Consider the following 22,911-nt stretch of genomic DNA (forward strand, 5'->3'; position numbering starts at 1 on the left):
AAAATCCAATTTCAAAATAAATTACCAACCTGGTTTCTAATCTTCTTCTCCAGTGTTTCCAGTCGTGCAGCAGAAGTTGTATCTCCCATTTGTTGCGCATCACTTTGCGCTTCGATGACGTTAGCTCGAAGCTCGGCAAGTAACGCTCGCTTCTCCCGCTCAAATAAATCGGCCACAGACCGCAGAAGATCGCTCCTCCAACGTGATGTTTCATCCTCGTCACTTTGCTGAGGATAGAGGAGGCAGGTTGGTTTTCAATGGAACTTATTTATCCTAGCATGGTGGAGCAACTACAGTCGGATATAGAGGGCATGTTAGATTTTTATAAATGTGACTTGAATGTCAGTTGTAATCCTATGATAACAGCCTAATACGCAATACACTTTCTTCTTAAACGGAAAACACAGTAAAAGTTTAAACAGATGTTAACAACTGTATCACATTTCACCATTTGTTTAAAACGCCCTGGCGGGTACGTTTTAAGATATAATCATATTTTGCATTTTTTTGGTAAATTTTTTTTCTGCCTGTTATCATTCTGTGTCTGTTTCTACACACAACATACTTTTAGAGGTAAAAAGTCTATAACATTTCATATGAAACCTATTTATCTTTGAGTGGGCAACGACAGTCGTTATAACACAGGCGTTCTGTTTCAAACACTTTGTGCCTGCTTACAAGTCACCGTATATGTAACTTTGTAGGTGAATGTTTTCAATTATGTATTTTCGTCATGTATGGCTGATATAACAATACATACTTAAACACACAACTTATTTATCTACCCTGCAAGACTATATCAACTTAATCCAGCCACTTACAGCAGCCTCCGATGCAGTTTGAGTTAGTAGTTCCTTCAATGCTTGTATAGCATCAAGCAAAGCTAACTTCTCATTCCTCCAAGCTTCTTTTAAACCATCAATATCAATGTCTGGCTTGTCTGCTACCTCTGTGTCACTGTATGGATGATAATATATAAGATTAAATATATAAAACTATATATAAGACTGTGTGGCAGATATTATGAGAGACTTAGAATAGAAGTAATTAGAGAATTGTCCTGCATTGTATTTAAGGCTTGCATTATAACCAAAGCATACCAGGTTCAATGCTTAATATTGATAGGTGTATGTAACTGTGTGTCCTTGCAAGACACTTAACTGACATTGCTACAACCCAGTGGAAACTAATGAGTTTGTACCCTGGGTGTCGAGGTGATCGGCTAATTCTGGCCTAAATCTCAAGACCCATGACTTAGCATGCTGTAGAACCTCACCCTTATAATAAAACAAAGCCAAATTTGTCTACTTTAAATTTTCTCAATATCCAAGTAAAAGTATACTGTATATATCCACCTTGACAAAGTGTTAGATAAAGAATTCCTTCCTTGATGTTGCTTGAGAAACTGTAGTTCGGATAAAGTGAGAACTTGAACGCCTTCGTTGTGAAGTCTTGACAACAAGTGCTGTGGTAAAGAACGGATAAATATATGTTACAATAGTTTAACTCTGCAATTAGTGAAAATGAAAGAATAACTTAAGGCCATGTATAAGATAGTTTTATTATAAAGTTATCAAAACAAAGAAACTTAAAGTAACACTGAAGTCAAAGTATTGCATCAGCATGTAAAATACCCATAGCCTGATTTTTAGGTAATTTGTATGAAATGTATTTTTTTTAAAAGGCATATATATATACATATATATATATATTTCAGCTAAGCTTACTGAGTAAGGAATGGCATGTGTAAACTGTTGTTGCCAGACAAATTACACTTTTTTTACAAGCTCTTCTAGTATTTATTTGTGTACATGCAGGGTCATTCACCCTAATGAAGATAATCTGTACACAACATCAAAACATGGAGACACAAATAAATTCTAGAAGAGCTATTTTAGAAAACAAATACAAAAAAGTAATCTTTTTTTCCTATTTTAAATGGGTCATTCAGCATGAAACACACCATAGAACTAGAGATTTTGGGCAAAGTTGGCCTGTTACCCAGACACCAAGGATGCTACAAACCATTACTGAACTTTGCGAACACTAAGAACCACCAACCTGTAATTTGGATGAAATCTCAGCATCTTTGACAGGAGATGAGGTTGAAGATGTTTCATCATTATCTCCCATTGTTCCCGATGCCTCAGTTAGTTGAGAGATGAGTTTATTGTCCAGTTTATCGGCCAGATCAAGTTCAGCTCGCAACCTACAAGCAATTTCGTTTTCGCCTGGCAGCAAAAAAAAACAAATAATTGGTTGGTGATTGAAATTAGGTAAATGTTGGCTGCTAATGCTACATTTTTTTTTCAAGAACTGATTTTCTGGCATAACATCATTTGAAGTATAAATTAATTTTACATTAAAATTTAGGATCGTATGTAGAAGACTTGTCAATGTTTAATGCAGAAATCGGCTGTTTTATGAGAGAAAATATATTCTGGCAGTTTCTGGATTTTATTCTGGATTATGATGATTTTTATGTAACAAAAAGAATTGTATTGTGGAAATTAGTAGATTGGCTTAGTTGCTTGATTATGATGATATTACACATTAAATTATACAGAATGGTAATATAAATAAAGCATGCTAGGTGTTTAATTAAATAAAGGTAACTAGAAAAACTCCAAATGTTTTTCAGCAAAATGTGTACTAAGAAAAAAATAATTAATTGCAGTAGCAATAGTTAAAGTAAGAACTGCATTAAAATGAATTTCTTAGCAAGAGCTTTACTATTTCTGCTCATAAATTTATTTTAGTTTATTTTATCACCGTTCATGGACTCCGATAGGATTTCCGACATTTCTCTTCTATGTTTCTCCTCCAAGTCACTGATCCTCACCGCATCTTGCTCCTTCTGCTCCTTAGCTGCAGCAACAACTGCTTCTTCCAACTCAGCAGCAAATCTCCGCTGAAAATAAAAGAAGTTAATCAAAAACTATGATATTGTCTTACCAGTAGAAGTAGTTTAAAAGCAAAAGTTCCAATAAAACAATGTTTAATTGGCCAACTTTGGCATAAATTCCTGGTCCATGTCCATGTGCAAACATTTTGTTTAGTTGTCCTAAAGTTTTACTATTACAAGCAGTTTCCTTGCATGCACACAACATAATGTGAAGGTACGACTAATATTCTCTTCCCCTACCTGCATCTCTTCCATCTTCTTCTGATGTTCCACTCTCATCTCCTCCATCATGTTAACAACCTCTTCATCTGATGAGGACTTGCTTTCCAACGATGAAGATCTTGACTAAGGAAAATAGATTGGGTTTAAATAAAAACAAGACATTTTCCAATATTTCAACGCGAATATGTGAACACTTTAATGAGTATACAAATTTTTATATAAAAAATATCATGTTTTTTACTAATTTTAAAATTAAAACCCCTGAAAGCTTTACATTAACAAGAAGTTGGAACAAACGGTTGAACATATTAACTCATAAACCACAGATCTCATGCTGTTGATTGTACAACCTTGCTCATAAAAAATTCGATACAACATTTAATAAAGCGGACAATGTGAGCTTTAATATATGATGCAAAGTATATATCCATCCGACCATTAATAATTACATACCATTGATCTCTCAGATGATCCTTGCATCTGCATCACTTCAGTTTCAACCAACGGAGAATGAACCATGGGTTCTTCTTCTATTGTTTGTTCACGAGTTTCAAGTTCAGCTTTTAAACGCGATATTTCATTCATATGTTGGTTGATTAGAGAATCTTTCTCTTCTTTGTGTGTCTGTTAATGTGGTATGACTAAGCTTACAGAGATATAGTAAAGCACACAGATTATAAAAAAAAACATATTGAACACAAAATTAATCAATTATTCAGGATACTCAATACACCAGTAGTATAAGTCATTAGGTATCTTCTAACTATGTTACTGCTGTTTACGCACACAACAAACACATTATTTAGCAAAATTACAATAATTTTTTATTAAATTGTACATAAATGCCCTCAGCTAATTCCTAAAGATTTCATTTCACTCCAGCTTGAATGCCATTACTTACTTCAATCTTAGCCTAAACAAATTTACAATTAGTCTCATTATCATTTATCTTTCTTTTATGTTAACCAACCTTATCCACAGCTTGCATTTCCATCTCTAGCTCCTCAGTTTTAAAGTTTAGACTTTGAATTTCTTCACGTAATCCTTCATTGAGGGAGGATAGACGAGCAATCTCAACTGCATTTGCTTCAGATTGGCTCTTCAGTTTGGCGGCCTTTACAAGAAAAGTTTAAAAAATTAAAAACGCTGCTAGAATGCTAGTAGCATCTTTCAAACTGAATTTTGTTCAGTCAACAGTACATAACTATATAACTAGCACAAAAGCTTATATTGTAATCCCATATATTGTAAAAGGATTAAACATATCCCATAATTTAATAGTAAATCGATTACACAACACTTATAACAGCCACACAATATTCTAATGCATAATTTATATAGGTTTAATAACACTCTATTAAATATCACATTATAAGAAACACTACTAACAGTAAACTTGCACAATAACAAATGCAACTTATAGGTACGACAATATGAATAGCACTCCAATTTTAAACCAAAAACAGCTTTCACCTTGCTGTTGCCTGACTATACACATGCAGAGCCAAATTATAAAGTATTTGACATAAATCGATAAGACACCCTATAATTGGAAAACTATAAGTAACTGCATTGTAGCACTGACACCCCAGATTTTATTAAAAACCTTTGTCCACATAAGTAGGGTGGAAGAAATACACCACACTCTTAACTTTCCTGTGGCAGTTCTATGGCTTTTAAAAACTTTTCCAAACTTTTGCAAAACAACTTTATAAACATTCTCACCTGTTCTGTTTGTTCAGCTAGTTGTTTCTCAACTTGTGTGTTCCCATCATCAGGTGTAACATGGGTGGAAAACTTGTTTATTTGGTCCTGTAGTTGATCCACTTCTTCCTGATGTTCGACTAATAAAGTCCTCAGTTCATCCTGGAGGAAACAAATGGATTTTTTTTAAATGTGTATAACATCTTTAATTTTCAGATTTTAGGTAAAAGTGATTGTTCCTATTTTAATGTTTATATTTTAATACATCTAGATAAACATGGAAAGTAGAATATGAGATTAGCACTAATTATAGAGCTTGTAAAGAATGGTTTACCTTACAAATTTAGTATAAATTTATATACACTCAGTATTCTATTCTGTTTTCTGCTGCTACTGGTGACAGTGCAATAACAGAATACCAGTGTTAACATATAAGAAGAACCTTTTAGGGAGAGGGACCCCCGTAGGAAAATCCTTACATAAAAAAACAATTGCCAGAATAGAATTATAATACAGACTTATTGTTTTACATACTTATAATACACCTGTCAGCTCCTTATATAAACAGGAAACCGTTTAATGACTGACAAAAACAATTACCTCAAGTTCCCTCCTCGCTTCTTGGTTCTGTTGAACATTATCTTGCATTTCAATCAAATCATTCGTCACCTCTTGTACTTGTTTCTGTAAATCATCAGCTTCTTGCTGTGCCTGGGAGAAAAAAGTATTGTATTTAAATATGCTGTATTTAAACAAATTGTAGGTACAAATGGTTTTATTCTATATGGGCGAGACCCAACAGCCACTTGCCAATAGACAGGATTTGTAGGCCATAGTTGATCCCCTACACAGTAATTGATAAAAACAAAAACTCTTTCTTATACCCAGCACTACACCTTACAAATGCAAAATATTTGTATCCAATCCAAAACATACCATGAATACAAATAAATTATAGACCAACTTCAAGGTACATTGTATGAAAGCTGGATTTTCCATTTATGGTAATATTTAGGTCGTTATACATAAGCTTGGTGTGAATTATGAAAATAATTGACAATCACAGAAACGTTATATAGTAGGGTGGTTCACTTATTCCTATACTTTCTTGTCCTTTTTGGTAAATTGGTAGTAAACAAAGAACATTCAAATAAATTGTAAAACCGTATCCTCACGACTACCATTGACTGTTGTTAATTGTTTAAAACACGATCAGGATATTTGGATATTATGTACTAAAGGTGACCCATATTCGCCCACCCTACTATATATAAGTTTGGGTTAGAATTATTGATTTATTGAAAATACATGGGAAACACCAATTAATGCAACCTTAACATAAACACCCACTTGTTGAAGTTCTGTCTCTCGCTCTTGTACAAGATCCTCCAGATTTTGCATCCTCGTCACCTGATCTTCAACATCTCCATCCTTCCTCTTCATCTCAATCTCTAATTGATGGTGAGCATCTTTAAGTGCAGTTAGCTCCTCCTGGACTTCTTGAAGATCTTTTGATGCGGCATCACGCTCCTAGAAAGATAAGCACACCATGGATGAGCAAACTAGCAAAGTGAAGTTAATTCTTAAATTTTAAACTTATTGGATGGAAATTGCAGTTGCAGTATCTAATTTTTTGTAAAAGGAGTTTAGATTTTTCTCATATACTAAGGTCTGTCAATCACGGTGTAAAAGGGGGTTTTAAATATATTTCAAGTGTGATTTGTTTGAACAAGATACTTACATTTTTAAGTTTGTTCATTTTTATCTTAGCTTCATCTAACTCTTCTTTGATTCTCTTTAGATCATCTGTAGGGTCCGGATGTTGCTGATTCTGGATGTCTCCCGCAACATTGAAAGATCTTAGCTCTTCTAATTCATCCGACAAAGCATTGCATCTGAAAAATATTCAATTAGAACGATTTCAAACAACAAACAGTAAGAAGTTTTACCCAAGAATAAAAATAAATATAGATAAAGCATAAGCATATATGCAGCAAAGACTATTCAGCAAGATCCACCCAAGACTAACAACAATTCTATGCATGTGTATAATAATGTTTTTTGCGCTGAGTAAAGTTAACATTGGTTCATAATAGCTTTATTTAATTGAATTTTAGAACGTTGGTAATTAGATTTATATGTTAACAGCAGCATGGAATAAATGTGTGTAATATACCATAGTGTAGAACATAAGACTGTAGCACCAATTCTAATATATGAAACACTAAAAGTTGACATAATATATCATACAAAAGGACTACATACAAAACACATACCGTAAAACCATTTCTTGTTCAATGTCTTTACATCTTTCATCAGCAGCCATACGTTCTGCATTCAATTCTTCGATATTTCTGTATTTGTGACAGAAATTGAACCAAAAGTAAAACTACAATACTTAGGAGTAACTATTACTATAAACCACATATTGCTAGCATAGAAAAATAAGTTTCCTACAAATCATATTATTTTTATAACCCCAACACCTTAAGAAAATTAAAAATAAATGGCTTAAAAACAAAAACAAGGAAAAAAAATCACAATTGTTTTAAAAGGTGCTCATTTAGTAAAGCCAATTTCATATGAAAACAATATTCTTCTACCAACAAGTGACAACTGCCACATAAAACAAACCTCTCTTTCTCAAGAATCATTTTCTCTTGGCTGTCAATCATCTCATCTCGAGATTTAATCTCTTCCTCCATTTCCAACATCCTGGATCTTAGATCCTCCACTGCATCAGATGAGGACACAGAGTCCGGATGTGAGCCCGCATCACTGGATTGAGAAGATGAAGATCTTGCATCTGAGTCCGGCTCAATTTCAATTGTCGGAACGTCAAACTTTTGCTTCTAAAAATATTTCAAAAAAAATTAAAACAAAAGAGTTTTAATCTTAAAATAAAAAGTGAACAAGATTTTTAACAAGTTACCAAAATCGATGGTAGTCTACTAGTCATATACTTTAAAGTTTATTTAACCTTATAAATCCATTATAAGTTGTAGTAAGCTAATAGTTTGTTTTGTTTTTGTCTATTACAAATTATTTGTGTAAATTAATTAGTTCAAACAGTAAACTTAAAAACACAAATAAAAAAGTGTCAATGGTTTAAAATTGCTCAAAAAGTAAAGAAAATATATTTTAATAAACTTTAGGTTCATGTTGCCTACTACACTAGATGCAGAAGTAAGAGGATTATTTTGACAAGTTATTGCCTGGGGCACTAAGGTAGTATGACAGTAAGTAAAGGTGAAATATTAACGGCAGATAGCGGGAGAGAGCTGGAAATGATTAAATGTAAGAAAAATTATGTAACATGGGTCTGGTGTGAATTCATATACAACGTTTCTTTCTTTCTTTCTTTCTTTCTTATAATTGCTATTGATATTGCTATTGATATTGAAATTTTTCTTTTATATCATTTCTATTAAACTGGTAATATAGAAAATTGATATTGGAAAAGAAAGACGTATTTTGTATTTTATTTGATGTGTAAAGCACAGTGGTAAAGTATAGGAATATAAATGAGATATAGAAGAAGGAAATTGGTGTGCAGATTTTGTTGAACCTAAAATACTAAAATAGCTCTGTTGCACATAAGGTTTTGAACTTTTTTTTATAACGGCTAGTGGTCACAAGTTTGGTTCATAAATAAAAAATGCATACTAGAGGTTTTAAAACAACTGTACTGCCTAAGATAAAATTTTGAAAATTTTGGAAAAAAAGATATGGGTGAGATTCTATAGCAAGGCATGCCTTAGCCTGGATTCATGCTTTCCACCTTGTATAAAAATATAATAAATAGAAGTATCAAAAATATATTTCCACTTTGTGGCATTTCACTTTGCAGATGGTTTTAGTCGGAATTGGTTGTCCTAGCACCATCCGGACACGTTTGACCTCCGTTTTGAGCTCTTTTACTCTCCGAGAGCTCACCTGTTCCACTTGTATTGCATCCGCATCACTAACATCTGCTTCATCTTTCAACTTTATCCGAACATCCGTCTCATTTAGATCTTGCTCCAACTGACATACCTGAGGGGTTTATATTTCTTTACAACCGTTTCCCAAGACCCAAGACCCTTGTAATGCTGTGCCATAGGATTTCACCCATACAAAAAGATATATATATATATATATATATATATTTTCTTTATAGATTAGGATTAGGGCAAAAAACACATTTCCAATTTCAGTACAATTGAAGAAGTGGGGATTTGTATCAAGTGTAGTGACTTGGTAAAAACCAATGTAAAGCCGGAGATAGTAGGGCAAGCTATACATAAATTATTTAACAATTCTAACTATTGTCAAATTTGTGGCTTGACTTTTGATATATTTCTGCAAATAAAGTCACAAAAACTGAAAACCAATATTTAACTATGAATTTCCACAGCTTACACCCCCACCTAAATCTCAGGTTCGATGGAGCACTCAGACCTCATCCACATAGAATATAAACCCCAACCCACCTGTTGTTCCAACTCCTTCACATCACAACTCCTCTCATCCAACTGTGATTCAAGATCTTCCACAATCTTCATCTTATTCCTCACATCTTCATCTTTCTTCCTAAGTATCCTCCCGATCACACTTTGTGGATGTTCCTTCAACTCTTGCTCGATCTCGAGAAGTTTCTCTGTGGAAAATTAATATTAAATTAAATCACCAAGCCAGAAGATTTCTCTTATAAAAAACAAGCATTATCAGCAACAGTGGGCCTCAAAGCTCAAACAGTTGCAAAGTTTGCTGCTAAACCACAAATCTAGTAAAATCAAATTATGTTTTAATAATAATGAAGGTTGTATTCCATAACAAACATAATATTATTTTACCACTAACCTCGGATTATATTTGAATCCTCTGCCTTTGGTTTCCCTTCTTCTTCTTCAACCTCCATAGAAGAATCCTGCTCCTCCTCATTTGACTCCTCAGATGATGTAGAAGATGTATGAGATTTTTCCTGAACCTCCGAAACATCCTTCTCCTTCTCCAACCTCTCCTCTAAGTCCCGGATCTTCTCTTTAGTCCCGGATGGAATATTAAACACATCCTTAGATGCTCGGGATAACGCATCTTCTGCTCTTCTTTGAGCAACCCTTACATCTTCCCGAAGTTTAGTGTTTTCCTCCTCCAGATCTCGGATGCGGCTCGCCTCTTCCTGCCTCGTCAGCTCCCCTACTGTAAGATCAACCTCCTGGATGCCAGTATCTCCATCTTCCTCATCTTGAGATGTGGACTTTGGATCAGGAACTTCCACTTCATCTTGTGTGGTAAGCTCCTCTAGCTTCTCAAGAGCTTGATCCAACTGCTCCTCTGTTGATCTGAGTTGCTCCTGGAGTTGATTATTCTCCTCCATGACTTCTCGGAGCTGGGTTTGAAGAGATGCCAGCATCTGATGAGGAAGATTAGGTTAGTATCAAAAATTATTATTATTAAAAAAAGAAAAAAAAGAAAAAGGAAAAATTTGTGCAATATTAAATAATTTAAACCTGTTTTAAAACATGATTGTGTAGCTGTGTAAAAAGGCAAAGGATGAGTAAAATATTTTTTCAGTAGAACAAATTTTATAGATAAATTTATTTATTGGTCCAGGAGTAGTATTAGCATAGATATCAAAATTCCTATGAAACAAAACATTAATTGAGTACAGTCATATGTTAAATCACACTAGGAAACTGAGATTGTGGTATAATGGCTAAATGTGGCATAAATCCTTGAACCTTAATCTCACACATACAGAATAAAACAGATTATATCATATAACAAAATAATACCAACTTAAAATTCAGAAAATATCAAATTCATTTAAAACTAGAAAAATACAGAACCTGTTGTGCTGAAGCATCTCCACCCCCTTGGTTTTGAAGCATCAATATTTGCTGACGAAGATCATCAATTTCATCATTTTTCTCCTCCAGTAGGTGGTGTGATAGAGCTTCTAGTTGTTCTGGTTGTGTGGAGGGAGGCAGTGTTTCCTGAAGTTTCTTTAATTCTTCCTAAAATGAAAATTGTAGGAAACACTGAAAATATTTCTTTTACGGTCAATTTTCCTAAACAATATTTTTATAGAAAAAATAGCAATTTATTAATAATTAAACTATCTTATATGTAAAGTTTAGTGTTAAACAAGATTCCTTTTTTTAAAAGTTTTAATTTTTTTTATTTAGAAAATTTGCAATACACTTCTCCTAAACGATATACCATAGAATAATTATACATTCTTACCATTAATTCAGTATTTTGGGCTTCTACTTCCTTCAAGTGATCCACCTCGTGTAATAGACCGGACACTTGTTCTTCTTTTTCAATAATTTGTGAACGAAGCATGCCTTGTTGTTCAACCAAGTGTTCGATCTACAAAATATATATATGCGTTTATACCACTAATATATGGAAATTGTAAGTCATTATGTAAAAAATTATATTCCATTAGGGTGAAGGTCTATAGTGAGGGATACCAGAGAACAGAAAAAGACGAAACAATAAAATATGTTCAATATATACTAGGTCAATCTTTAAAAAGAACAAACTTATAACTACATGACACTTAAATATGATCCCGCCTACCAAGCATAGGAAATAATGATAAAATTTCTCTACCAATACCTTAAATTTATAACCCAATGACTGTTTGTGTTAAAATTTCATTACCCCCACCTCCAAATCTTTCTCTGCGATCTGCTCCCTCCCCTCCTCTCTCATCTTTCTCTCCTCTGCATCCGCTTGCTCCTGAGCATTCATCGCATCCTCATCAACTCCATGACGATATCGATCAAGTTGTGCCTCCAGTGCCGAGATACGGAGCATGTTGTCGTACAACTCTTGCTGGAGGACCTCATGTTGCTGCTTGGACTCCTGGAGCTCCGCTAGTGATGAGGAGGACTCTTCCTTCTCTGCCTGCAACTAAAGACATAGGAATCTATCATTAAAAGCGTCTTTAAATTCCCACCATCGACAGCTGTCTAAACAAAAGTTGCCGCAACTAAAGAACATTTAAATTGAAAAAATGCAAAATATCATTAAAATCTGTTTCTGCAACTCAGGAAAAATGTTCATCATCATTAAGAGTCCATAAATTCACCATTATCATATAAAACAAACTTCATTATTATAATTAATAACTTTTTAACAATATGACAGAGATTAGAGTTGCTGCAACTTGTTACGTAACAGTAATGCCGCCATGGGCACGAGGTATATAAAAACAGAAGACCAGTGTTATAATAACTGTCAATGGTCCATGTAAGGAAAAATAAGCTACATCCAATAATATAAACCAACATGACTCACAGTTGCAGCTTTTTCCTTGATGTCTCTTATCTCATCTTCTTGACTTCTTAATTTATTTTTAAGAGTTTCAATCTCTGTGTTTGCTGCATTCACCTCCTCTTCATGGGTTCTCTGTTTTGTGTCCAGGTCCTCTTCCAGTTGTTGCACCTTTGATTATTGTGCGTTTGATTAAAAAGGTGAAGAGATAGGTTAAGATAACATATAAATAACAAAATGATTCTATTTAATCCCATCCAACAAGTAATGTACTAGCCACTCTAGTGAGTCTCTTATTGACACAGAGTTCCATATTAAACATGAGACCAATGTCTGTTTAGGATATATTCAAAATTCTCTAATACTGTTATAGTAAACTATTCATTGGAAAATATTTTTTGCATCTTTCATATTTCATAGCATTTAATATAGATAGCACAATTCAAAATATCTAGGAATTTTAGCAAAAAGTCAGCTGCGCAAAAATGTAATGAAACATCTAAATGTGTGGCAAATGCCATAGCACTTTATGTGGCACTACAACATTAGGACAACAAAACTTAGAAAACACGTCCAAAATAAGCTGAAAATGTATAAACAGTTTTAAAAATATAAAACATTAGTAGTTATGCATATATATATATTTATTGCTAATCTACTAACTAAACCTTTATATTCTTCTTTCTTTTACGTTTTTGAACATTCTTACCTACAGCATGTTCAGCTAATGTAAGAGATAACATGGCTAGCTAAACTACACCACACACATACACACACTATAAGCTAACATAACCAAGCCGCTGCCCTGGGCCATGTGTTGTAATATGCATCACTAATGTCTATTTATATCTAAACCTTTAGGGAGTCGACAAGTTAATGCATGGGAGTTAAACAAACAAGCAATGGGAATGATATGCAAGTGCATTGTGATGCAATTATCATCTATAAGCATAATATGCATTGGATTGGTTCAATACAAACATTACAAGTGAAAACCTAGATATGTATGTTATAACTTTCATCTCAAAGGTTTTGGTTTAAATATTTAAACTAACTACCAAATTGGCTAGGCTAAAGTTTGTATAGAAAATTAAAACTGACCAGAAAACCCAGGTTTTTTTAAACATAACATATTAAATATATTAGTAAAGTTTTTTCTACAAAAAACATTTAAACTATTATCTAAATATTTAATTATTAACTAATAATCAATTTTACAAGCGTAAGGTGCTACAGCTAGTCATGATGGGGGACCTAAGGATTTAATATATTACATTCAAGATTATTAAATTAGTAAGTTCCACAAAACAAAAATATACCTTAAAATAACTTAATTTTAAAGAAACTAAAAAGCACAAAAGTTTTATATAGAAGATAAGATTTAAATCATAAACAGAGTTGATTGCACATATTAAGTATATCATGCCTGGCATACAAGTATGTAATTTATTAGTTTATGTATTATGACATGCTTTATATATCTATACTGTACATGCTGAAGCACCTGCTTAGTTTGTTCCTTTAAACATGAACTAGGCAACCCTAAGCTTCGACGCTGATGTGAGGAATTAAAGTTAAGAATGAGGAAAACTTATTCACTAAAAGCGATGAAATTTCCAAAATTGTAATGCGTATTTGTATTTTATGCAAATTATTGGTTTGTTTGCTTTAATTAAGCGTTGACTAATAAAAAATAACAATTAATTAATTAATAATTTGATGCAAGTCTTGCAATGGCACAAACAAAACATGGTATAATAAAATGAAGTACTATACACCAGAGGAGCCAGTTTAGAAATTAAACAAACAAAATCGAAACCAACACCACCACCAACCCACCTTGCCGGCCAACAAAGCACCAGACTTTGCTGAATCACGAACTTGATCGATCTCATTCCTTAAAGCTTCCATTTCTTTCTCAAACTGATCTCGTTCAACCTCACGATCGGATGTTAACTCCGCGTTGAAGCGAGATCCCGACTCTGTTTGTTTCCTCAGTGCTTCGATCTGGGAAACGGAAACAATTTTGTGAGATTTAAAAAAATGATTTAATGTTTTGAAACTACACATTTTTATTTTAATTTTTTTGTGATTTTAAAAACTATAGCACTATTTCTGGAAGAATTTTTGGCCTTTATTTTTGTAATAAATTAGTTTTATTTTATTAGTTAAAGTGTAATTCTCAATATACAGGATAAATCAGTTCTTCGTTAATTAATCTGGATTTTATTCTTATAAAAAAAATTATATAAACAAAACTTAAATATTTTTTTTAAACATGATAACAAAAAGTATCTTAATTAAAATTAACTAAAAAGCGAGAATCAACAAATTTTATCACAAGTTTGCAACTACCTATCCACAAAACAATAAACTAACATCCACATACTTGTGATTTAAGGTCTTCTATCTGTGATATATATTCCACTTCTTTTTCTTCCGTCTTCTTCAGTGTCTGCTGCATCACATCTTCCAGCTGTCGAGCGGCATCAGTGAGGCGATCTCTCTCTTCCTTCATCTTCTCCACAAGGAGGTTTCGCTCCTGGGTTAACTCCTCAATCTTCTGGAGGAGATCTAAAGATAAAATGGTAAAAGATGAAGTTAAGTTTTCCAAAAAATGGTAACAACCTGATTCCTGAATATAACAAACATATTTTAGTAACAATCAATATTCTTATAATTAAATTTATAACACCATTTTTTTAATGAAAAACAATAGTTGTGACAAGCTTTTGACTAAATGTAAATACAAACACTATTAGGGAAAAAAAATTCTGACCGTTCAGAAACAAAGTTTTATCTACACTTCACCTCTTCAATACCATTTTTTTTTAAATGCAGTGTAAATAAATATATAAAATACAAGCAAAATCCTTAAATATAAATCCAACTCACTTATTTCGGCTTCCTCTCTGTTCTCCATCAGCGCCTCCCTCTGTGTTTTCAGAAGATCTTTGTCCTCTTCCAGTTTTATTTGCTCCCTCTTCACCTCCTCCTCTCTTCCTTGCAAAATCCTCACAACTTCCTCCTGATCCGAGATCTGCTTCTCAAGATCTTGGATGCGAGAGGATTGATCTTCCAACTCTTCTGGAGTAAATTGGTTGTTAATAAAATAGTGATTTGATTTTATTCACAGCCTGTTTAAATAGGTGTTGTCCAAGTATTTTAATTTCCATCATCATTTAGCATTAATGTGATTGTATAGTGATGGTTATATTTTGCAAGCTATTGTTTATGTATAGCTTGCTTTAATGAGTTGTAATTTTGTTATTATTTGGCAATCATAATATTGGTTTCTACTTGTTTAATTATCCTTTAAATAAAGAAACTTCTACAAAAACCTTATAGATCATACCAACCATAACACCAACCTTGTAAATGCTGTTGATCCACAGATGTTGAATGTTCGCAACTATCTTCATCAGGTTGTGAAGTTTGTTTGTTTTCAACCATCCTTTCCAACTCGTTCCCCAACATTGTCTGTGCTTGTTGCGCAACGTTTAACTGAAAAGAATAAACATTTTTACTTTTTTTGCTAATATAATTACTATTTTGAGTTTATATGCAAAATTATTGGGCCATTTTCTCAATGTAAATTAAGCATGTATGTTTTTCAGGGTTGACAGTTACTTATCCAATAACAGCAATTCTATATTACACTATGTGTGCTATTACCATTGTTTTACAATAAACCATACTAGTTTATAAGTTTTTACCCGTCTACACGACTTAAAAATGTTAACGAAACATGTCAACTGTCTTTTATTTGCAACTAATATGTTGCAACTAATATGTAGCAAAACATTCATTAAAAGGTAATCAAATTAAATAAAGATGGCAACATCTGTTCACAGTCAATATACCATCATTTTTATCACACTATTGTTTCAGTGCAAACCTCATTAATAAAGTCCACCATCCATGGTCTATTAACATGCCACGTAATTGATTTGTTTGACTTTTCACAGGCAAAATGTATCTCAAAATTTCCACCATTCTTTCTAATGCAATTCATGGCTCAAATTGAACCCACAATTTAAACCACATACAAAGTCAAACTGATACAAAAACCCCAACACCCAAAACCATATACTGCAAAATCATAAAGTAGATTTGACTATGCAATTAACTGCCAAAACAATACTAAAATGACATAGATTTAAATTGTCTGTTTTACATAACACATAAAAGGTAACAATTCTATCTACCAAAACTTTAGCTCCAACACTAAAAGAATTCAACAACATATATAACCACTACCAACAAAATTTTGTATTTAAATCTCTACATAGGACCAAAAGTTGTAATAACATATGCTGTACCATGTCCTTATATTATATTATGTAGCATATACAAAATAACAAATGAAAATAAAGTAGCTTTTGCATTTACAATCCACCATTATAACACTAAACAACTTTTATCCCTCTATCCTGGCTGTTAAACTTGAAAAACAACTATAACGCACAGACCTTCAAATAGCAACGCAAGGTGAGCAAAATAAATAACAAATCCTTAAATTTGAGCTGAAATAAAGCCTGGGGCACAGCCAAATATCAATGCGGTGTGCTAGACATAAATAAAGAAATAGATGATGAGGCAGGACGTATCCTATGTCGCATCTCAAGTGGAGATTTATAGATTTAGTTGTAGGTTATCTACTATAGATTATTATTATTAATGTTGCAATTAAGGAAAGGAAAAGTGGAATAATAGTCATTTGGTCACAATTTAGGCAGTTTAAGATATTAAACAGGAGATCACCATAGTTTTATAGTAAACAGCTTAATGTTAGAGTTTTAAGATTTTAGAGGTTGAAACACTTTTAAGTCAGAGTGATTTTAACATAATTTGATTTATAAAGCAATAATCAGACAGACTATTATAAACAATTCACAAATCTAATAATAAACAATCTATACAAGTTACCAATATAATAAAACTATTGTGTATATACAGAAAATAATAGGAGATTCAAATACATTATTGCAAAGATTGCTGTCTTTCTATGTAACAATAATGGCATTTCGGAAAAAAGGGGCCCCAATTAGTACATTTTTTGGTATTTATGAAACATTGGCAGTATTTTATGACTTAAAGTAAGCTAAGATCTAAACTTAATAAACACCATAAATATGAATAAATATTCACCTGTTGTAAAGTATTGACCAGCATGTCAAGCAGACGTGCCACGGCTTGTGTCACCCTCGTGCCAGTGCCGGTGACAACCTCTCTCGCTTGTGGGTCGAGTTCCGGACCAGCGAACATAGATTCAGCCAAGCGCTGCGAAAGGTCAAGCCCCTCATCAATAAAACTTCCACTGAGGCTTGTGTTGAGGGGGGTGGTGGTTGTATCCGTGTCTGTTTCGTTATAATGTAATTATATTATTACATTACAGGATTATTTTGTTTCACCTAACTTGAGCATTTTTTAAATATGGCTGAATATTTGGACCTATGTTCATTAAGGGCCCATTTGGTTGTAGCAAGTTACATACCCATATAATGGTAAAAAGCTTTGCAAATAACCACCATAATGGTACCAGGGGCGACCCTCGAACCTATATCTTCTGAGATAGAGGCAGACATGTTAACCATTGTGGCGTGCTACCAGGCAATTACATGCACCTTGGTAACCCTATTATGTTTGACAGTCTCTAAACGAGTCTAAAGATTAGACTTTAGCTATATGTATAAAAGTATGTGTTACGTTCATTTTCATATTACTTCTGAATTTATTCACACAAATACTAGCAATGTATATGAGTAATTTATATTTCCATTTATTCCCACACCTGTGTTTGAAGCAGCCGATTGAGCGAAACTTGCATCAGGAGTAACAGTGGTTTGGCCTCCATGTATAGGTAATGATTGTAATCGTTGAGCGATTATTTCTTCACAATGTTGGTTGGTTCTCACCAACTCAGTGAGCGTGCCAAGTAATCTCTCATTTGAAGAACTGATTGTGTCTCTGGTGAAATATATTTTGTTGATGTTTGTGTTAACTACCCAAAACAAAAATAGTATAAATGAAACTTATTTTATTTTTCAGTGGCAAAGACAGAAGCTACAACACGGGTGTTCTGCTTCATATGCTTTGTGACGATTATAAAAACATATGTAACTTTAATTTTTTTTAAGTATGCTGACAATTCAGACAACCCATAAGTGACCACTGGGTTCGAGCAATTACTGTTAAGTATCGTGCCCAATGACACGCACACGTATGCACACAATGTAAAAAAATAGTAAAAACTAACTTTGTCACGGTAAAGACTAATTCCTTCTCGATTTCAGTAAAAACAACTCACCTCTCATTGCTTATCCTTTCCAGGTCATCTCGGAGCATCTTAAGAAGATTATCTCCCTCCTTTGTCTCCCTTTCTCTCCTCTCATTTAGTTGCTCATGTTGTTTCTGTATGCTATCAAGGGCAGCACTCTTATGGTCAACCTCTGCCTCCATTTCCTGTAGAAGAGGAAAAGATGATTATGATGTAAGATATGTGTGTTAGTCAATGGATTGTAAATCTTTCAAAAATGATGCAATTAAACTATTGGTTGGGATCAGGATGCAGGTTACGTGTTCCCAATCATAGATATTGCATGTTTGACCATAACTTACAAAATCTTGTAACCACATACTTTGGCAAATGTAATTATGCTTTGACTTTGCAAAGACATTTAATAGCAGTAACATCATATATGTCATCTTTAATGAGTTATAAAGATAGTGTAAGCCACAATATTTGACGGTTATTAGGAAAAATAAAACATTTACACTTCCACCCACCTTAATAGTTTCCTCTTTAACCCTCACATCTTCTTGTACGGATTCGATCTCAGCTTCATATTCTGCTCTTTCAAACTCGATGCGAGCCGATAGATCTTGGAGTTCCTCCTTGGATGCGTTCATCTCCTCAGATAACTACGGAAGAAAAAGAAGAACAACTTCAGGATTTAGTAGAGTTAGGAATTCTAGAAAAGAAAAATAATTAGAAATTCTAGAAATACCAAGAATACTTTTTCAAATTTAAAATTTTGAATCTTTTTCAACCTCAATCCCTATATTAATCCAAGAGGTTCCCTATGTTTGATCATGAATGAAATGGTATTTTACCAATGTCAAACCAGATTGTTTCCTCTCCCCCAAAAAAGTTAAGTCCTTGCTTTGTGTTATTATAATAATTTTAAATCAGCCTCTGTTTTAGTAATTGCATTTGTAAACAGGCTTCTTCTGTCTACCATGCTAGTATGTTATATAACACATACTTTTAAGTTAGTACATCATATATGCCATATGACACATACTTTTAACTTACCTGACTAAGTTTCTTTTCATAAGCTTCTCTCTCCTCTTCCCACTCTTGCATCTTCTCTTCTTTATCTCCTCCCATCTTCTCTAGCTCATCTTTCCTTGCTCTTAGTTGATCCAGTTCTTCACGGAGGTTCTCAGTGGATTCTAATTCAGCTTCAAGATCAGAAATCCTTTCCATTAGTTTCTGTTCAATGAATAAATGAGTGAATAAAAGATTCTGTAAAAAAAATGGATACAAAAGTACCATATATATACTGACATATCCATTTTTGTAACATTAGTTCTCTAAAAAACACATTAAAAAACGACCTAAGAGAATGAGTGATTGCAAATTATATATTTATTCATGACAGGGCAACAACAGTCGTAATAACACTTGTAATACACCCCATACCCGCTTTTGAGTAACAACACTTGTAACTTTGTAGGTGATAGTTAAGTTAGCGCATCTAAAATAAGACTAACTGAATGATTGTCACTTATTTATCTTGGTGGGGTGATGTCAGTTGTTAAAACATGACTGTTGTAACAATAGTTAGCACATCTAGGACTAATAAATAATTGAAAGTAACTTTAAAAAATTCTTGCATAGAGGCAAAAGAAAGCCATCACAACACAGTATTCTGCTCCACACACCTTATGCTATATTTGTTCTGTATAGCTGACAATTTAAACAACTTATTATTGAATTGAAGCAATAAACATTTAGTCTTGACCAAGGGAAGAAACACCTACAATCCTACTCACAATAACAAGTTAAAGTTTAAAGCTCCTTATCCATTAAATCTTTTATTAGAAATCACAGTACATTGTGTTTAATGTTTAACTTTGTATAAGTTGTTTGAACAGTGGGTAGGGTGGAGATAATGAAGTGTTTGATTATCAAGGTTATAGTTTCACATTCAAGTTATACCAAGGGTACATTAGTTGTTAATTACTGATTTTTACGTATGGATGAACTACTAATTAAAAGCCAACTGCTCTTCAGTAATGGATAATGAGCTAACTTTGGTCTAAATCTCTGCGCTCTTGGCTAACCCTTGTAGAATAAAATCTTTAGCCCACTTAGTTACGTCACTTCTGTTACCAGGCATAATGTAAAGTATAATGTAAAACTGTCCTTTATGGATCTTCTTATATACAAAATAATAAATAAGGGTATATAAAACAGAAGGTAGACATAGAATCTAACATAGGATCTATCAGTGAATCTTACATAATTGCCTACAATGACAAAAATTAAGCGTTTGTGTCTTTGGGCAAAATACATTAACAGACATTGCTTCAAACTGGTGGTCGCTAACAGTTTGTAGCACCCTGGGTATTAGGGTAATAAAACAAACTCTTGGCAAATCCTCATGTCTCATGGCTTACCACATTGCAAAACCTCTCCTATATTAAACAAAACCAAATATACACTGTTACAGTACTGTGGGGGACAATAGGACACAATCAGCAAATAATATCCCATATTTCCTAAGTGTTTTAAACAATTAACAGCGCTTCAGAGTTGTGAAGTATACAGTTATATATTTCTTGGAATGTTCCTTGTTTACTGCCAAATGGGACGAGAAAGTAGAATGAAAACGTGTCCCATCTTCCCCCACCCTACTATATAAACCAACACACACCTGAGTATTTGAAAGACTTGACTCAGTAGCTTGTTCAAGATCCACCATCTTAGCTGCAGTGACCTCGAGCTCATCCTTCCTAGTGGTAACCTCATCAAGTTTGGAACGAAGGTCGTCCATCTGCTTCAATTCTTCCTCCAACTCTGACACTCGCTCAACCATTTTCTGCGACAATTAAACATAATGAATAATGACATAATAATAATTACCTATTCACCTTAATTTGCCTTGCTGTATGATGACTATACAAAGAAGCAAAACCAAAGTATGATTGCTTCGCCACATTAATCCATAAGGTTCTATTTTTTGATTATTATGAGTGTAACTGTACCTTTACCCAAGATTACATCACCCAAAGTTTTGTTAAAAAATTAAAAAAAACGAGACACCTATAATGAAGAAATAAATGTAGCAATCACTAAACACAAATACCTGAGATTCAGTCAGTGCATTAGCAGTGACTTTTTCCAAAGCTTCATTATATTCCTTCTGTAGATTTTCCATCTGATTCTGTTGTTCATGAATAAGTTGTTGGTAACTTGACTTATGTTGCTCATCTTGCTTCTGTATCTCCTGTATTAATAACATGTAGATTATCACAACTTGATAGTAAGGCAGTATGCTGCCTGTAACCCGGTGAAAACAGGTACGAGGCTTGACACTGCTATCATTGTGGGTGCATGTGTTCTTGGATTGAGCACTTAACGGCATACCAGTGTAATATTTCACCATATCCTTAAAAGCTGTGTGACACATAAATGCCAGCGAAAACATTAAAGTCAGTGCCAGAAGCCACTAACCTTTAAAAAAGCTGTGGCAAAGTACCATAGGTGTGATATGTCACAAATTTTAAGTTAGGCAAAAATGATTGCTTAATTATTATAGAACAAACCTTTAAGAAACACAATTTCATTTATAAACCAACCTCATTAATTTGTTTCAAATGAAGTTCATGTTCATCTTGTAATTCCTTTATCTTTTGCTCATGCTCTTCCTCTAACACCCTGATCCTCTCCTCCACATCATCTTGCTTGACACTCCTTCCAACAACCTCCTCCAGGACATTCCGATCTTCCTGCATCACGTCAATCCTCTTCTGGAGGTCCATAAGTCCAGATCGAAGCCGCTCCTCTTCTAGGTGATGTTGCTCTTGTGCTTCATCCATCTGCTCCTTGTGATGTTGCTCCAAGTTCATCGTCATCTCCTAAGGAACAATGGGAGAAATTCACTTGTTCTAAATTCCCAACTTTTCTTTACTCTTTTGTATTTTTATCATACTTTTTTGACCCATTACTAATATATAATTAGCCAACTAATAATACTTTACAAATACTTTTACCAATATTTATCCATTTTGCGACATTTCGTTTTAAATATTTTGTTAGTCAAATTTTTTTTTAAAACTTCACATTATAATATTTTAATCCATTTTGAATCTAATAACACTTACTTGGAATTTGAGCATGTGTTGGTTGACAAGATTTGCTTTAAGTTCAGCCAAATCTTTCTCTTTTTCAACTCCTGCTTCTTCTAATTGAAGAGCTAACTGATTCTGAAACATAATTAAAAAACTGTTGCCATCACTGAAAAACTTAACTGAACTATTTGAACATTTGTGTTGCATATATGAGTTTTATGTATGTTCATAACTATGCGCACTTTTACATAATCTGTAGGATTTTTTTAATGTAATAAAAAATGACCAATTTATAAATCAAATAAACAAAAATAAATCAAATCAAAACTGCAACTTGCTCCTATGCATAAGTCGGTTGGAGAATTACCTTAATTTCTTCAAGTTGTTCTTTTTTTTCTGTGACTTCAACCAATCGCGTTGCAACAACTTTTAACTAANAGTAGAATTTT

General features: G+C 33.4%; 1 protein-coding gene across 1 annotated transcript in view; it reads right to left on the reverse strand.

The window, feature by feature from the left end:
* LOC100186299 (pericentrin-like) overlaps positions 1 to 22,911 on the reverse strand; it is a 50,198-nt gene that overhangs the window by 9,709 nt on the left and 17,578 nt on the right. Inside the window, exons 30-64 of the mRNA XM_026836461.1 lie at positions 22,830 to 22,895; positions 22,496 to 22,597; positions 21,971 to 22,249; positions 21,478 to 21,618; positions 21,046 to 21,210; positions 19,419 to 19,598; positions 18,890 to 19,024; positions 18,411 to 18,565; positions 17,895 to 18,070; positions 17,252 to 17,460; positions 15,472 to 15,604; positions 14,996 to 15,187; positions 14,490 to 14,674; positions 13,940 to 14,107; positions 12,125 to 12,271; positions 11,492 to 11,737; positions 11,060 to 11,188; positions 10,663 to 10,830; positions 9,674 to 10,226; positions 9,304 to 9,470; positions 8,768 to 8,866; positions 7,466 to 7,683; positions 7,108 to 7,185; positions 6,573 to 6,726; positions 6,182 to 6,361; positions 5,432 to 5,542; positions 4,853 to 4,993; positions 4,098 to 4,241; positions 3,581 to 3,751; positions 3,146 to 3,250; positions 2,773 to 2,911; positions 2,062 to 2,231; positions 1,356 to 1,465; positions 822 to 957; positions 30 to 227 (exon numbers count right to left, since the gene is read on the reverse strand). Of these exons, the coding sequence (XP_026692262.1) occupies positions 30 to 227; positions 822 to 957; positions 1,356 to 1,465; positions 2,062 to 2,231; positions 2,773 to 2,911; positions 3,146 to 3,250; positions 3,581 to 3,751; positions 4,098 to 4,241; positions 4,853 to 4,993; positions 5,432 to 5,542; positions 6,182 to 6,361; positions 6,573 to 6,726; positions 7,108 to 7,185; positions 7,466 to 7,683; positions 8,768 to 8,866; positions 9,304 to 9,470; positions 9,674 to 10,226; positions 10,663 to 10,830; positions 11,060 to 11,188; positions 11,492 to 11,737; positions 12,125 to 12,271; positions 13,940 to 14,107; positions 14,490 to 14,674; positions 14,996 to 15,187; positions 15,472 to 15,604; positions 17,252 to 17,460; positions 17,895 to 18,070; positions 18,411 to 18,565; positions 18,890 to 19,024; positions 19,419 to 19,598; positions 21,046 to 21,210; positions 21,478 to 21,618; positions 21,971 to 22,249; positions 22,496 to 22,597; positions 22,830 to 22,895 (5,850 nt within the window). The remainder of the gene's footprint in view (positions 1 to 29; positions 228 to 821; positions 958 to 1,355; positions 1,466 to 2,061; positions 2,232 to 2,772; positions 2,912 to 3,145; positions 3,251 to 3,580; positions 3,752 to 4,097; positions 4,242 to 4,852; positions 4,994 to 5,431; positions 5,543 to 6,181; positions 6,362 to 6,572; positions 6,727 to 7,107; positions 7,186 to 7,465; positions 7,684 to 8,767; positions 8,867 to 9,303; positions 9,471 to 9,673; positions 10,227 to 10,662; positions 10,831 to 11,059; positions 11,189 to 11,491; positions 11,738 to 12,124; positions 12,272 to 13,939; positions 14,108 to 14,489; positions 14,675 to 14,995; positions 15,188 to 15,471; positions 15,605 to 17,251; positions 17,461 to 17,894; positions 18,071 to 18,410; positions 18,566 to 18,889; positions 19,025 to 19,418; positions 19,599 to 21,045; positions 21,211 to 21,477; positions 21,619 to 21,970; positions 22,250 to 22,495; positions 22,598 to 22,829; positions 22,896 to 22,911) is intronic.

The sequence above is a fragment of the Ciona intestinalis genome, chromosome 10, assembly GCF_000224145.3.
Source record: "Ciona intestinalis chromosome 10, KH, whole genome shotgun sequence".
Classification (NCBI taxonomy): domain Eukaryota; kingdom Metazoa; phylum Chordata; class Ascidiacea; order Phlebobranchia; family Cionidae; genus Ciona; species Ciona intestinalis.